Genomic DNA, 15221 nt, shown 5'->3' on the forward strand with positions numbered 1-15221 from the left:
CCGGAGGGTCACTTGTGTTTCCACGTGGCGCTTGTAGCTTTTACTTTTATTTATTTTATTTTATTAGTTTTTAATTTTTGAGTTCCACAAGCGACGGTTGTGTGTTTTTTTTTTTTTGGACAAACAAAATAAATTCCATTTAAAGATAAAACTAATACAAGATAAGGACAATTTTAATACAGAGTCTAAAATAGCCAAGCAAAAGCTCAACTCCATAAATGAAAACCACAATGAAGAGGGCCCAAAAGTGAGCAGCCCATAGCAGCAACCAAATCGAAAAACCTAGACAACCATCTCCACCAAAACAGTTGCACCACCATCGCAGATCCGTCACCACCACCCTGAAGAAGGGCCAAAAAGGTAAATTGATGAACTGAAAATGGGGGTAGGCAAGCTACCCGCGCTGGGAGCGCTCCCATAATCCTACCAAATAGTGCAAAATGCACTTTTAAATGGTAGCTGGTAGAAGATTCACAGTGAGGAGCAATGTTTGGAGAGGAACAAGGCAAAGAAAATAGATCTGAGATAAACTCAGAGAAGACTGAGACCAAGCTCAGACACAAAATGCTCAAACAGAAAACAAACGAAAGCTAAATGCAAATATAGATAAACTAAATCTCTAACCATGGTGGCTTGGAAAGGGAAAAGCTGTGGTGGAGTTGGAGGAAAAGGGAGAGATGGGGAAATCGGGAGGAAAGAGAGGGAGAGAAGGGGAGAAATTAAGGAAACAAGGGTGGAAAGAAAAGGAAGAAGGGCGAGAATCAGGGAGAGATGGAAGATAGTGATGAAATAAAGGGTGGACGAGAGAGGAAGATAAAGGAGGGCGAGGCTGCCGCCGACCTTAAGCCGGAGCAAGAGGCTGACGGCAGAGAGGGTTTCATAGGTTTAGGCACTTTACTTTGGGGGAAGGAGATGGCACAGAGTCATAGGCATCCCCAAACAAAATTTGTCAATTATCTAATAACTTGAATATTATCATCTTAAGAAGTGGAGTTGCTCTTAATAGTTCGGGACTCAACTGCAGTTGCGTAGCGATGGTTATGTTTGAGTTTAAAAGATTTCACTACCGCGTCCTTGGTAAGTTGGAAAGAGAGTCGTGGAAAGGAAAATAATTTTGTGGTTTATGTGTAAATAAACATATTTTTGCTCAAGGCCATGCTTAATATTTTATTTATTACCGTTCGATGAGTTTAAATTTCGATATTTATTTATTTAATAGACACATCTCAAAATTTAAAATCATTTACTAATAATAAGTAAGGTTGTGAGCATTACTACAATTTGAGAACGATGAGCAAAAACGTTCCCATAAGGGAGAATGTTAACCCTCCAACCTATTGGTGTTCACTTTCCTTCCCCATGAAACAAAATAAAACCATGAATTGATATGTTTTATCTACCTTCCCAAGAAAAGACATGGCAAATCATTTCTCATGAATTCTTTACTGGGTACTAAACGCGTAATAAGGGGCAGGATTCGAAAATCGAAAAAAATCAAACATTTTACCAAAAAAAAAAATCAACTTGAAAGGAAAATGAACTAAAATTGAAGCAATTGAACCAACTGAAATCTATTAGTTTGGTTTCAGTTTTAGTAATTTGGAAATCGAACTAAATCAAACCAAACCGAAATAAGCAAAATGACGTTGTTTTACTATTAACCCTAAGGTTATTCTTTTTAAGCTAAACAAACTCTCAATTGTGCTTAAAATGGTTAGAATCTCTAAACATAAACATACTATCATTTGAGTTTGAAACGGTTAGAAGTCAGAAATTTTTGAAGTTGAAGTGTTGAAGACTTGAAGATTGATTTGTAATAGCTTCCGTGTTGTAAAAGCATCTTCAATGGAGATAGTATTTAGATAGCAAAGTTAGATTTGCCAGGCCACGTAGGTAAAGGCATGTTTAATAAAAGGTAGCAACCAAATAAGCATATTAAGAACTAGAAAATTGGGTCCTGCTGTGAAATACAATTCCCAAATTTCATTGTGGATTATTTTATTTTTAATTTTACAATTTTATTTTATTTTTGTTGAATTTGAAAATCCTAATTTGACTCTTTAAAGCTTGAAATAATCTTTTTTTTGAAATATTTTCATTGACTTATTGATTCTAAGAGTGTTTAAGTGAAAATCGTTTGCAAATTAGAGTTGAAACGAAGAAGTTACAAACATCGAAAATGAAGGGTAGTTTGGTCTTTTTCACTTACCATAAATAGTAAGCTTTTTCGTTTTAGAAACCTTGGAACTTGCCAAAATTAGAATTCTAATTTCAAAAACCCAATCGAGAAACTCTAACCTAACTCGTTTACCTGAATCAACCCATTGTCTTTTTCGAATTTTCTGACGCGAATTCTAGTTAGCTCTGGCGTAGTTTCAAAAACTCAATCGAGAAACTCTAACCTGACTTGTTTACCTAAACCAACCCATTATCTTTTTCGAATTTTCTAACGTGAATTCTAGTTAACTTCGGCGTAAGTGACCGGCACCACTTACCAAGAATTAAAGCCCACACTTCCATCTACAAAACTGACCAAAGAACCACCCCGAGAAACCACTATACGTGGTGGTGCTTGGCTGGGATCTTCCTAAGGGTTTCAACAGCCACCACTACCTGGGTTGGATTCGCCTCAACCCTGCCTTCAAAACCTTGGAATCTGATCGTTCATCGAACGTCAGACGGCATCACGGCGTGGGTGCGCCATTCACGGCCTTAGAGGGCTTTCCAACAATTTTGGTCATTTTCCGTCCACTTTTGGACTTCGTACAAGTATAAACTTTCCTCCTCGTGTTGATATCTTTCTACATGTAAAATTTAATGAAGTTTGGTTGATGTCGGAAATTTGATTCTAGATCACTACGCTCAGTGGCACGTGGGCAACTCTGGTGACATGAATTTTGGACAGCGAGATCTTCTCTATGCTCTGAGCCCATATCCAAGGTCATTTTTTGAGATTCCGATGCGACGGTTCAACCATTCAGTTTTTGAATTAACTGTACTACCGCTCGACTTTCACAATTAACGACAATCCAACGGTTGAATCTTCGTTCTATTTAATGAGCATGCTATTTAGTGATTTTATGACCCTTGAGAACTTGTGGAACAGAAATCCGACATTTGAATATTTTGGATTGAAGAATTTATTGTTGTTGATCTTAGTGAGACCAATTTGACGACGGTTGATATTTTAATCAACATGTCCAGAATTATTCTGGTGTCTTGTTTATATATAGGATTCTAAGTTAAGACTTCTGTGTTTTCTTCGGCGTCATGCCTTATTGCTTCGATCATTGAGCTAAGATTGCTAGTAGCTTGGACTCCAGGTGAATTGACTTTAATATTATGTGATAAGTATTTTGCTTATGAAAATTCCCTTGTTATATACTCTGCTTGCATAACATGAATTTATAATTGCTTTGTAAAATGATATATTTATGTATATTTGAAATGTTTGTGAACTGAGAAGGTTAGCAGAGGATCGTTACCTTGGTTTACTTTTTTTTTCTTGTTTCATGTGTGGATTTTATATCCTTGGAGTACTTTCCTTCTTTCTTATTCCATGAGAGGTTCTGGAATCCTAGATTTAGTTAGATTCCATGAGAGATTCTAGAATCCTATTCCGATTCCTTGAGAGGTTTAGGAACTCTATGCATAGTTTTTATCCCGTTCCATGAGAGGTTTTGAAACCCTTCTTTGTGTATATTTGCTATCTGGTTCTATGAAAGGTCCTCAAACGCGGAACTTTATGACGTCGCTGTAGCCCTATTTATTTTATTATATATATAAACGAAAAGCCGGTTGAATGCATGTGTAGAGCCAATTGAGATTTGTCAGTGAGAATTATTCTATATACTCAAAGGATTGTGAAATGTTTACAATGAAATCGACCGACTTTTTAAATTACATGTTGTATCTCACACGACCTCTGCAGCTTATCTGGGTTTTTGTTTTGTTTAGTACATCATTCTCACGATAGGGAGATCATGGAACCCCAAGCCCAACCACCCACATCCAAAAGAACACGACAGTAATGACCAAAAACGAAGAAAGAAAAATACTAGCTAGCTAGCTAACACAAATGACGTATCAAAACGATATCAACGTTTTTTCGAGAATTCCAGTACAAAAGACATTGCTACCTCTTCATAGAAGAAATAATTTCGATTGGATTATCTGGCTTCTTAAGCTCCACTCTTCCACCTTAAAGCAGATGACAACATTGCGTTTTCAGTTAAAAGTTCACTGTAAATACACAAGCAGAATTGAGGTATGGCATACCTGCGTTGTATATGTCTTAGACAGCAGATTTCCGCATTCTTCAATGAGAACATTGCTACCTCTTCATAGAAGAAATAATTTCGATTGGATTATCTGGCTTCTTAAGCTCCACTCTTCCACCTTAAAGCAGATGACAACATTGCGTTTTCAGTTAAAAGTTCACTGCATATACACAAGCAGAATTGAGGTATGGCATACCTGCGTTGTATATGTCTTAGACAGCAGATTTCCGCATTCTTCAATGAGAGCTCTTTCTCCACCAATCACTCTGGCTAGTTCCGAAATCAAATGTTCTGTATCTTCTGCCTGATCATCAGAAAAGCTTTCGTCATTGAAACAAAGAATAAAAATAAAAATGCTAGACGCCGTAAGCCTTTGTTACTCACCCACAGACACTTTATTATGCACATTGTAAACCTCGTTCTCCTTTTATCTAATTAATAAACTTTGAAACAACTCACTCAATTTTTTTATTTCCAGTCAATCTACTCTTAAGCAATCCTCACCACATAGACTAATTTTCTTTCAAGTACCCAACCCAGCAAGGAAAACCTTTGTGAAATTGTTTACCCTCCCATTTTACCCATTTGTATCACAAGATTCATGAAATTTTACCACTACACTGAAATTTTTTCTTGTCAGCTGTGCCATCACTTCAAATACAAAGTAAAATACAATACTATCTAGTTGTTGATGAGTAAGCAAAAGGTCTCGAATTTACTTTACCTTTGGCATAGATCGCTGAACATGGAAAACTATTATGTCCATCACTTCTATTGCTGTGCTCAGTGCCTCTTCTAACTCTCGTAGATTGGCCTGCAGAGTATATCTCATGTCAGTGTTACCCATAAGTGAAGCAATACCCTAACATAAGTTACTGATTATACCCTAACACTGCCACTGCTTGGAAGTTGAACTGAGGCATTCAACAATGCTTGAGTTGCTTCTGCCAGAGAAACTGAATAATCCCCTTCAAGAGAAAACCACTGGTCCAAATATGGAATCTACAATAATGTTCATAGAAGTATGTAAGTTACAAACACCATTCTCTGTATATATATAAACATGTATAAACACGAGTTAAAATGGAATCTAAGATAATGTCAATGATATCTTACTGTCAGAAGAAGATAAAAATGCACAACAAACAGTTTGGTGCTCTTAGCTTTCTATGTAACTGCAGTCTTACTCTCAGACGATCACGTTACACATAGTATTGGAAAATAAAATTGTGATCTGTCAGACTGTCACAACCGATAGCAATGTCTCATTACTTGTAGGTTTTATTTATTCCACAGCTAAAATTTTCAGAATAACTGAACCCGAGAACATAGCTTGAAAAAGGGTCTAACTGTAGAAATCATATGTTCCATTGTGAACAGAAGCATTATAGAAGAAGCCAAATTCTTCATGGATAATTTACTCTCATCATGAAAGATTTGGTCTCTACTATATTCCCGACCGCACCTTGAAGGGAGGTTACAAGGCAGACTGATTTAGGTTCAACAAACAATATAAAACTAACAAATTGGTAATCAAGGATAGGCAATAACAACATACTGAATGAGATCATCAAGCTAGAAGTCTAAAGCAATCAACAAACGCTGGCAAGTGGCAGCCTTACTTGAGCTTCAAGAATTGTGGATAAAGTCTTTGTTCTTTGCAAAATGCTGAGTTCTATCCGTTTCCTCTTCACAGAATCATATAGTTCAGCAATCTTTACCGCGAGAGAATAAAGTGTTCTCTACAAGGAATTGGAGAAAAACATTTAATTACACAAGATAAATAACAACTTATATTGAATGGTTCCACTATTAATTGCACTGAGACATTTTGTGACATGTGGTTAAGTTGAGACAATATCAGTGTTCTAAGTAGTATACTAATGGCTCGACTCTGAAATTTGAACTGCAGTGAAATAGACTAACCTGGGTCTCTCTCTGCTGAGCTCGCATGGAAGCCTCTGCTCTTGCATTGGCATATCTCCACTGCAGATAGCGGTTGTGGAGCACTCTCAAGGAATGTACATCTTCTAGATGACTGGAAACTTTCTTTCCTTTCCTTGTATCTGGGCCCAGCTTTGCACTAGCACATGGTGGGACTGGGGGAAGGCATAGGCCACCCACCTTCCCTCTTTCACTGCCTTTGTCTGTCAGGAAGAATAAGCGGTCGGAACTTGATAATGACAAATTCAGAGAACGGGAGCAAGGGGAAGCAGAATACTTTGAAAAATCGCCACTGGCACCGACAGTTGCATTACCCCTGCTGCTACTTTTCTCAGAGAGCTGCCTGCTAGAAACGGTTGGCAACAAATCAGCCTCAGGCATTGAAGAACGAATGTCAGGAAGACACCGTGCGGTACAGCTTAGCGTTTGACTATGATTATTGACATCCGGGCAAGTGGTGTCACTCTCGGTAACTGCAGTGGCAGGCGGAGCAGGTAAAGACATCCCGCTGGCCTGCAAGAGCTTAGCAGCAGCTGTGGCAGTTATGTTGGTAGACCGCTGCTGAGTGAGTCTGACTCTCGACATCCTATCTAGACTAGCACTCGCCACTGGTGTGTCAGGTCTTGAGGGTGCGGTTTTTGGCAGATGCTGCTTCTGCTGCTGCTGGGTTTTGCCTGCTCCTCCTCCTCCGTTCTCTTTCAAAGGCTTGGCAGGACGCTGTTTCCTAAAATTAAGCATCTGGTCCGGTGGGAGAGGGGTTCCCCAGATCTGACTCTGAGTGTGAATGGAGGAGGATCCGGTGGGCCTGTTCTCGTCGGAGGAGCGCAAGGGCTCCAAGTCCAAGTGCCTCTGCCGCCTATTCACAGAGGAAGACCGCTGCCTCGACTGAATTTCCGACAGGGTCGAGGATGGAGTTAAGATGGTGTGTTGATGTTTAGGAAGGGGCGATTTGGAAGGCAAGGGATGAGGGAGATCACCGGTGAAAGCCGCAGGAGACATGAACCTAGAGCTCACCTCCCTCACTCTTGGCCGCCTTTGAGCAGTCGGTGGTGGAGGAGGAGGAGGATGGGGAGGAGCGCAAACTTCTGCGTCCTCTACGGTGGCAGATGCGCAATTTTCCACGATCAATTGATCCATGTTCCTCAGTAAATGTAGAAATCAATCGAGGAAAGCACGTACAAGCGAATCTGAGAAGAAATTTGTGAATGTTAAAATTCACCCGGAGTCCCAATTTTCGAATTGAGGTTGAGCCCTTACCTTGTCCCGACCCCCGATTCCTTTTAATGAGCGCTTTTACAATATTTTGCTGACCCAGAAGCGTTCAAGTGAAAGAGATAACTAGCCGTTGGGGGTCAAGTCGTAACGGTTCAATTTTCAAAAAATTGAGCACAAGAATAGAAAAAGGGAGCCGAAGGGGAAATATATGTATATATATGTATGTATATATATGTATGTTTGTATATTCTTTTTTGCTCCTCGTTAGTGTTATATCAAACTTGTCGTTGATAATAGCCTACCTTAAGACATTTTATTTACACCTAAATAAATTACAACTTCCGTGCCGTGTAACCTGTCCCACCAATTGCTGTGCAAGCCCTGAAAGCGAGTCCTTCCATTCCTCAGCCGCTCCTCTATTTTATCCTCGTATAGTAAATGATATTATTTTTTAGTAATTTAATTAATTAATCGGGGGTATATCCCTAATTATTTGTTTGAAATAATCTCAATGATGACATAAAAAATGAACAAGTTGAATCATGATATTACAAAATGGAAAAGGCTATCACACATTTTCAAGTTCCATGAAGAAGAAATTAAGAATTATACAAAGCAAAAATAAGTACGGATGGTTCAATCCAGTATTTACTTCTATCAATACATTGGGTGTAAGAGATCAATAAGTACAGAAAATGGATACTAATATTAGTGCATTTGTATGTGACTTTCACATCCATGAAGCCATTTTCATGGCGCAAGCCTATATACAAAACTGACTTCATCTTCTACCTTATTTGTTTCAGAAAACTGAATCATCGAGACTGTTGGCCAAGGCCATGGAAACCCCTTCTTGTAGAGCTAGGCATTGGCTCATCTGTTAACCAAATAAAAACAAAAAAAGGAAAACAAATTGAGATGGTGAAATTAAATACTTGCTCGATTCATAAAGTGGAAAAGGGGAAAAGAATGGTGTAATCATGGATTATGTGATTTACAGTAGGGGGAAAAGAATAGCAATCATGGATTATGTGATTTACAGTAGACTAATGAAAGTAAGCGGGGATTCATGCCATTTCTATCTTACCAAGCTCATCCTCTTCATCACCATTCTGGCTTGTAAAGAATGGCGTGAGGTAGTTTCGATCTAACGCTGTGAATGACGCTGTGCTGCAAGAGAGAAGGTGGAGGGCAGAACTAGATGCTTAGCAAATAGATAAAAAAAAAAAAAAAAAAAATGAAAGCCAGGTTCCTCTACGAAGGTAGCAAACAAATGGTTACCTCTGATGGAATTCCTTCAGTTTCATCTTGATCCTGTTTCCTGACGATCCTTCGTCATCAAAAGATGGTGCAATATAGCCATTGTTCCCTTCAAAATTCTGGGAAATACAAGTACACATATCCAAAATAGTCAGCTTTGATGAGTAGTAAAATCACAGTGATCATGAAAGTAGAAATGTTATCACAATTCAACATGTGGCCCATCAATCTGAATAGGATTAAGCAGGACTCATTAAATGTTTGCAAAAGATAAGTGTGTAGAACAGAGGAGGGAAACATATTTGAAAAGAGATCTGCCTGTAACTTCAGAACATGCCCAAAAATGCTGGTTTAGCTCCATTTTACTAATAAATTTCTGAATGACATTGTCCAAATCAGTCCAATTTTCACCAGAAATCAATGACCATGTATATGAAACACTATTTCAGTGTCCTACTCTCACCAAAACCCCATCAACAGACCTACCCTGTGGTTATTCCCAAAGGATTTTCTGAAGCATAGATATGAAACCACGGGCAGAGACAATGAGATTCTTTTCCAATTCAAAGCTTTCCCTCTAGGTCAGGAAGAGGATGCACCATCTATTGAAAATTCTGTCAACCATTAGCTAAACAGAGGACCAACTTCAATAAACCCCACTATGATTTTCTCACTGAAACCCTGTTAGTATGTTACCATATATGCAAGGCACTAGATAGATTCGGCTGAGAGTTGCGGTCTGTGGTTGTGGGTCATGTAACAGAGTCCTATTCTGTCAGCATGGTGTCTACCATGCCCTGTGACAGAGACAGACACAGCAGGAAAGCACAGGACCTAAAAACCTTGGCACTTACGTGAGCTTAGAGATAATAAGTAACCACTTCTTTGGGGATCAAAAGATTGTCCCTATGTAAATAGTAGCCTTGGATGATCAGAATGACCCACATCAGTTCTTATCCTGTGGGGCTAACGTTACATTAGTATAACTAACGTCCAGAAACTTAGGGATTGTGAATCCAATGACTACATAGATGCTTGTTCCTTTTTTGGATTAAATAATGTAGATCCAAGTGGAAAATTTGGCTGTCACAAACATGCATAGAACTCTTTTGTTAGGGTTCCTTAAATTCAAAGAACAAGTAATTAAGCAGAACATATTTCCGTTTTCTTTTCTAGAGCTAGAACTTACTTCACCCAAAGTACCCTCAATGCCATCACCTACAACTTGTAAAGCTTCCAGCATGGTGCCGGTTGAACCTCCAATTAACAACACCTAAAAAATTGGTCCAAAGGTTACAACTCAGTCACAAGAACAGTATCATATGCATCTCAATAAACAAGTATACTTGAATAATATATATTTGTTATAAACATCAAGTAGGTAATTATTGTTCCTGATGCACAAGGTGTCAAATTACCAAGTTTCTCTACGTGCATGTCCAAGACAACAAATGAAGCCGCAATCAAAGATTAAGTATATATCCATGGTGAGTGCTGCTAGCATTGCCATTAAACACTTTTTCTTCAATCACATGACTTTCAAATTGGTTCATAAGGCAGGGCTTCGTAACAAATTTCAGTTAGTCTAAATAAAATTGTCTATTCCGGACAAGTTAAGTAATTTTTTGGCATAAGCAAAGGTATAGAGCAGAATAATTTTTTAGGGAAATTTCAATCTAGTTTCCTACTTAATTTGCTAGTTTCCTGTTCTTGTTATTGTCCTGTTTGAAGGACTAGGATTACTTTCCCCTTTAAAAATATGCTTTGAAATTCAATAGAGCAGATTTGATTGATGTAACGAAATTATCTCTCCTCTAATTATCTATTGTCACTGTTTTCTATACTCTGATCTCCCCTTCTGTTCTAGATTTCTCTTTGGTCTGTCTATTCCTTCTGTCTTCTGTCTCTGAATCCTATATTTCTCTTCCCTTGAATCCTAGTCCCTGTACTCTTCTAGAATCCCTTTCTAATTTCTGAATATATGTTACTTGTTCTACATTTATGCTTGTTCCAAACAAAACTTTTGCTCCCTTCTGAATCGGAGCCATTTCAAAGAAACAACTTTCAGTGGAGGTGCAAGACAAGAGCTAGGATATAGTGAAATAGAAAAGATCACATAGTCTTGTTACCAGCTTTTTAATTGCGCAAAATACTTCTTGGTACCATTAGAAAAGTTCAAGGACGTGGGATGCAATATATTGACAAAGTGCTGAATTCAGATTCAATTCATGACTAGTATTTTAACAAGATGATGTATTAGTTTAGTCTACAAATATCTATTAAGGAAACCATGTCCTCAATATTCACCATACATTGGGAAGAAGATTCTGAATTGATGACAAAGATCAGTTTGTGTACCGTTAGAACCACTATGGCAGTGGTTGCAGTGAATATAGTCTGGCCATGTCCGTCTGGGAGATCATGAACTGATTGCAGAGCCAAAGCAAAAGCCATGGCCCCTCGAAGTCCTACTCAATCCCATAATTCATTATGAATATCATTAGTCAATAAATTCAGAAAGATCAGCAAGTTTCTGCTCTTCTTACCACTATACCAAAGTGCTTTCTGGTGTTTTAAAGGTATCTGTCTGTGTGCAGGTCGAACCAAATTGACCAAATATGCACAAGAAAAAACATTAGCTGCCCTGCACAAAATCATTCGGCAAACTGATTAAGAGTTTCATACCAAAATACAGCGATTTGTACAAAACGTACAAGGAAAATGAAATAACAAATGTCTAGAAATTGAAAGACTAATAAAGTAAGATTGTGACCAAAGTCTCATCACAGCAAACATACAGGAAGCATACCTTGCAACTACAATAAATATCTGAGGCAATCAGGCACCAAGTTAAGGAAAAAGAGGAAGTTTCAGTTGCTACAGTATAAGAACTTTTCACTTTAGACTACTAATTCAAAGGATACAATTGAGAAAAAAATGAACCCCACATGTGACCAGCTATGTTGTTCCATGGCAATATCAAAGCCCATGTATATAAACCTGAAAATTAAGGTTTTCATTTCAAAACAAGCGTGGTGTATCAAGTGTAAATAACAGCTTGAATACTTGATATGTGATAAAGACAAAGAAAAGCTCACTTACACAAACGTCTCCGCTAGTGATGATATCAAATGGAAAAAGGAAGAAACAAATCTTTGAGAGTTTTCTGATAAATTTGAATACGTATAATGCTTCATGACCTAAAACAGAACACCAGTTTGTCCATGGCACAGCTTTACCGTAGAATTTATTAAAAAGAAAAAATGCACAGTTCTTCCACTTACCATTCCTGTGAACAATATTGACACAATACCAGACAGACCAAGACCTTCTGCAAGCATGTAACTAAACAGATGATAGTTCTATGTCAATTTGCATACAAGGAGAAAGCCTTAAAACTAATTTACATAAGATGAAAAATGGCCAAGAAGATCACTCACGAGAAATATGGAAAGAGAACAAACAGACAGCACTCCAAGTTTTGAAGACTGAAAGGATAACAAGACAACCTTGTTATTTCCACTGTAGTACTAACTAAACAAAGGCCAGCAAAGAATGGAAGAAAAGTATCACTCACTTGTCAATATCCAACCCTGCATACTTAAAAAGGTTTTCACAATTAAGGTTTCACAATACAATCTACCAAGAGAAGCCTTTTTTATTTTATGGAACCAACAAAGGCTTTTCAAAACATAATGGAAAATTATTACTTGATAAAAAAGGATATTAAAGCAGATGTAAACCCAACTCCAACACCTGTAAAGCAACGCGCAATGTATTTTAGTAGCTGAGAAAACAAAATGTAGCAGTAATTAAACATCTAATAAATAAAGCATGTGCTGCAGTCGTACTTTCTGAGGGCAAAGAAAAAAGGAGTCATTGCTGTTAAGTGACCATTATACACCTGAGACTCATAGGTTTATTTTACTTGTGAGTTACAACAGAGCAGTTGCAGTACGGTACAACGGGTTAGTAGGAAACCACCACAAAGTATTTCCAGGAGATATATTAAACCTATTATATAACTCAAATATGGGAGTTGGGTACAGGTATTTGTCTGGTTAATGCATCAACTCGTTTGGAAACTATCTCTGCACTAACATAGCCTACCCTTTGTATGACTTATCCTGCTGATACCGTATCACAGCACTTGACATCACAGAACTTAACACTTACAGACTGGAAAATCGTGAATGGCTTTCCAAGTAAATCAAACACAGATGACAAGCTACATTTTCAGATGAAGTAAAAATATATTATATATTATTAAAAAATTGCTTTTGATACGTAACAAAATCAAGTGCAAATCAAATATTTCATTATTTGACAGTAAAAGATATATATTCACCTGCAGACAAGGAACCCACAAAGGTCTCAAGAAACCTGACAACAACCATGAAGAAGTTCTCTCCAGATGATGCATGACTTCTTACCAAGGACATTGTCCTGCATAGCAGAATACCAGTTTAGTTAGAACTAAACTTCGCACAATATGCTAAAATCTAGGTACAGTAACAATTTACTCTACATACCTGTACAAGGAAATTGCCATCTGTTGATTGTGTGGGCATACAATCCAACAATTTGAACAAGTAAACAAGGTCAATCTTCCGATAAAAAAGAAGTAGGCATTGAGAACATGGATTATAAACAAAGAACAATAAAAACTTACGGCATCATTCAAAACAGATTCTCCAAACACCAGAGCATACAGGTTCATATCTGTGCCAAGTTCCTGCAATTTATGGGCCATCACAACAAACTATATTGGTGCTGAAAAATTTAGATAAAAACTATATAACTTATTGCAATTCCACAAACTACATTGGTGTTTTATTTTTTTGTTTTCGGTGCAGTGTGGAGGAAGGGAAGGACCCAGACATCTTTGGTTTGGGCATCTTCAATAATGTTTCACCTTCATGTTTAGTTGTGCAACTTGAGTTCACCGAAGTAAACCCGATCATGGAATATTGTGAAAAATTAAAATGACCAGATAACCACCTGAAAGATGGACAAAACGGTGACTGGATCAGTTGCTGATATAAGTGCACCAAACATCAAGCACTCCACAAATGGAAGCCTGTAGGTGAGGTATATCAGACCACCAAGGTAACTGCAACAGGAAGAGGAACTGATTAATCTACCTTAGTGGGACGGGGGTAAAAAAATGTAATATTATGAAAAGAATTTGTGAGCGTGAAACAAAAACTTACACTAGAATACCAGTAACAACGGAAGCTATAAAGGTTCCTAGGATAGCAAAGGTGACAATGGCTCCAAAGTTGGAGAAGAAAGGCTTCTGCAAAGGAGGGGGCAATAACAGTAAAGAAGAAATGGGTTGCAAAGCTATAGGCAAACAAGCATTTATCTCAGAGCTACAAAGAAATATTCAGAGGCAAAATACTGAAAAACTTACAGGTGAGAGACTGAAGCCGGATTGAGTGAGCACAAAAAGTGTCAAGGAAAACAGCATGTGCTACGTAGTAGCCTATTAAGGTAAATTGAAGCAAGAAATGAAATATTTGAAGACAATAAATAACAACAGGGAAACAATTTGGATATAATATGATAGGAGGTAAGAGGAATAGGAAGAAAAATTCCTCATGGAAATTGAACCAGGCCCTGAAACAAACAAGGAACAGAAAAAGGAGAAATGATTGTTAATTAATTGTTGAATTGAATTGAATTCCCTCTTTGTATAATATTGGTATTGGTATTAGTATTGGCAGGGCATAGAAGGAAGGACCTGACCTGATGCTATTTTCCGTATTAGAGATGTTAGCAAGTCCACCTACAATTAAACCTGAAAAGAAAAGAGTACCAAGGATGGGTCACTCAAGGCCAAACCCTAATCGATCAATCACGACAAGACGATGGTGGAAAAATAGAAAAGATAAAAAACAAAAGGACGAGGAGAATTACAATACCAATTAAAAGAGAAGCGCTGGCCTCAGGAAGATAATAGAATTTGTGGCGGCGAAGGACATGGCCGAGGACAAAAGAGAGGACGAGCATCATGATCTGGAGAAGAATGCCAACCCCAGCGGCCTGCTGCTCCTTCCCTGGAGTGGTCCCATGGGCATCCGCCGGAGATATCTGCATCGCCATTATCTGGTGTTCCTCCATCGCCATTAGCTGCTGTCCTGCTGCTGCTCTGCTGAATGATTAATGATTATTACGCAACCAGGGAGGAGGACTTCCAGACTTCCAGACTTCCAGACTTCCGTTAACTTCAACACGAAAATCCGCCGTAGCGTGGTACTCAGTCAACTCAAAATTTGGGCCCAACCAAAAATATAATAAGACTCGCTATTGGACCTTTTGGGCTTTAGACTTGCGTTACATTCGTTTTGTGCTCTACCCCCGACTACCCTTGCGCGCCCTCTCCTCGTTTCTTTGTTGTGAGGTCTGTCAATGTAACCGGAACATCCAGCAATATTAGAGTGGGTTGGGTTTCAATCGTTTGTTTTTTTGTCAAAATCGAAAATTGAACAAAAATTACTATTTGGTTCGACTCCATTC

General features: G+C 38.2%; 2 protein-coding genes across 2 annotated transcripts; both read right to left on the minus strand.

The window, feature by feature from the left end:
• Positions 1-3826: 3826 nt before the first annotated feature.
• On the minus strand, positions 3827-7837 carry LOC137728041 (protein ENDOSPERM DEFECTIVE 1). Its single transcript, XM_088677831.1, has 8 exons — positions 7482-7837; positions 6207-7411; positions 5903-6022; positions 5166-5282; positions 5005-5094; positions 4477-4584; positions 4279-4398; positions 3827-4200 (listed from the first exon to the last, which is right to left on the minus strand). Exons 2-7 carry the CDS (start codon positions 7359-7361, stop codon positions 4342-4344), a joined length of 1647 nt encoding a protein of 548 aa, XP_088533957.1. The 5' UTR covers positions 7362-7411; positions 7482-7837; the 3' UTR covers positions 3827-4200; positions 4279-4341.
• Positions 7838-7966: 129 nt separating this feature from the next.
• Positions 7967-14931, minus strand: LOC137728042 (sodium/hydrogen exchanger 6). Its single transcript, XM_068466920.2, has 22 exons — positions 14627-14931; positions 14451-14502; positions 14262-14321; positions 14116-14140; positions 13913-13998; positions 13701-13812; positions 13372-13434; positions 13232-13251; positions 13048-13145; positions 12427-12455; positions 12277-12308; positions 12140-12187; positions 11984-12044; positions 11802-11899; positions 11624-11699; positions 11509-11528; positions 11246-11343; positions 11058-11167; positions 9889-9972; positions 8721-8818; positions 8527-8609; positions 7967-8316 (listed from the first exon to the last, which is right to left on the minus strand). The coding sequence occupies exons 1-22, from the start codon at positions 14829-14831 to the stop codon at positions 8255-8257; spliced, it is 1620 nt and encodes a 539-aa protein (XP_068323021.1). The 5' UTR covers positions 14832-14931; the 3' UTR covers positions 7967-8254.
• Between the last annotated feature and the right edge of the window lie 290 nt (positions 14932-15221).

The sequence above is a fragment of the Pyrus communis genome, chromosome 10 (genome assembly GCF_041283825.1).
Source record: "Pyrus communis isolate YQ-2024b chromosome 10, ASM4128382v1, whole genome shotgun sequence".
NCBI classification, from domain to species: Eukaryota; Viridiplantae; Streptophyta; class Magnoliopsida; order Rosales; family Rosaceae; genus Pyrus; species Pyrus communis.

Bases quoted from the DNA above. Each gene is read 5' to 3' on its own strand.
- LOC137728042 (XM_068466920.2), bottom strand. From the start codon at position 14,831: ATGGCGATGGAGGAACACCAGATAATGGCGATGCAGATATCTCCGGCG. The intron at 11,529-11,623 runs GTATCCTTTGAA...TGATTGCCTCAG, and splicing joins GGTTCATTTTTTTCTCAATT to ATATTTATTGTAGTTGCAAG. The intron at 8,317-8,526 runs GTAAGATAGAAA...TTTGGTTAACAG, and splicing joins TGATGAAGAGGATGAGCTTG to ATGAGCCAATGCCTAGCTCT.
- LOC137728041 (XM_088677831.1), bottom strand. From the start codon at position 7,361: ATGGATCAATTGATCGTGGAAAATTGCGCATCTGCCACCGTAGAGGAC. The intron at 4,585-5,004 runs GTAAAGTAAATT...TCTGATGATCAG, and splicing joins TTCAGCGATCTATGCCAAAG to GCAGAAGATACAGAACATTT. The intron at 4,399-4,476 runs GTATGCCATACC...ATCTGCTTTAAG, and splicing joins CTAAGACATATACAACGCAG to GTGGAAGAGTGGAGCTTAAG.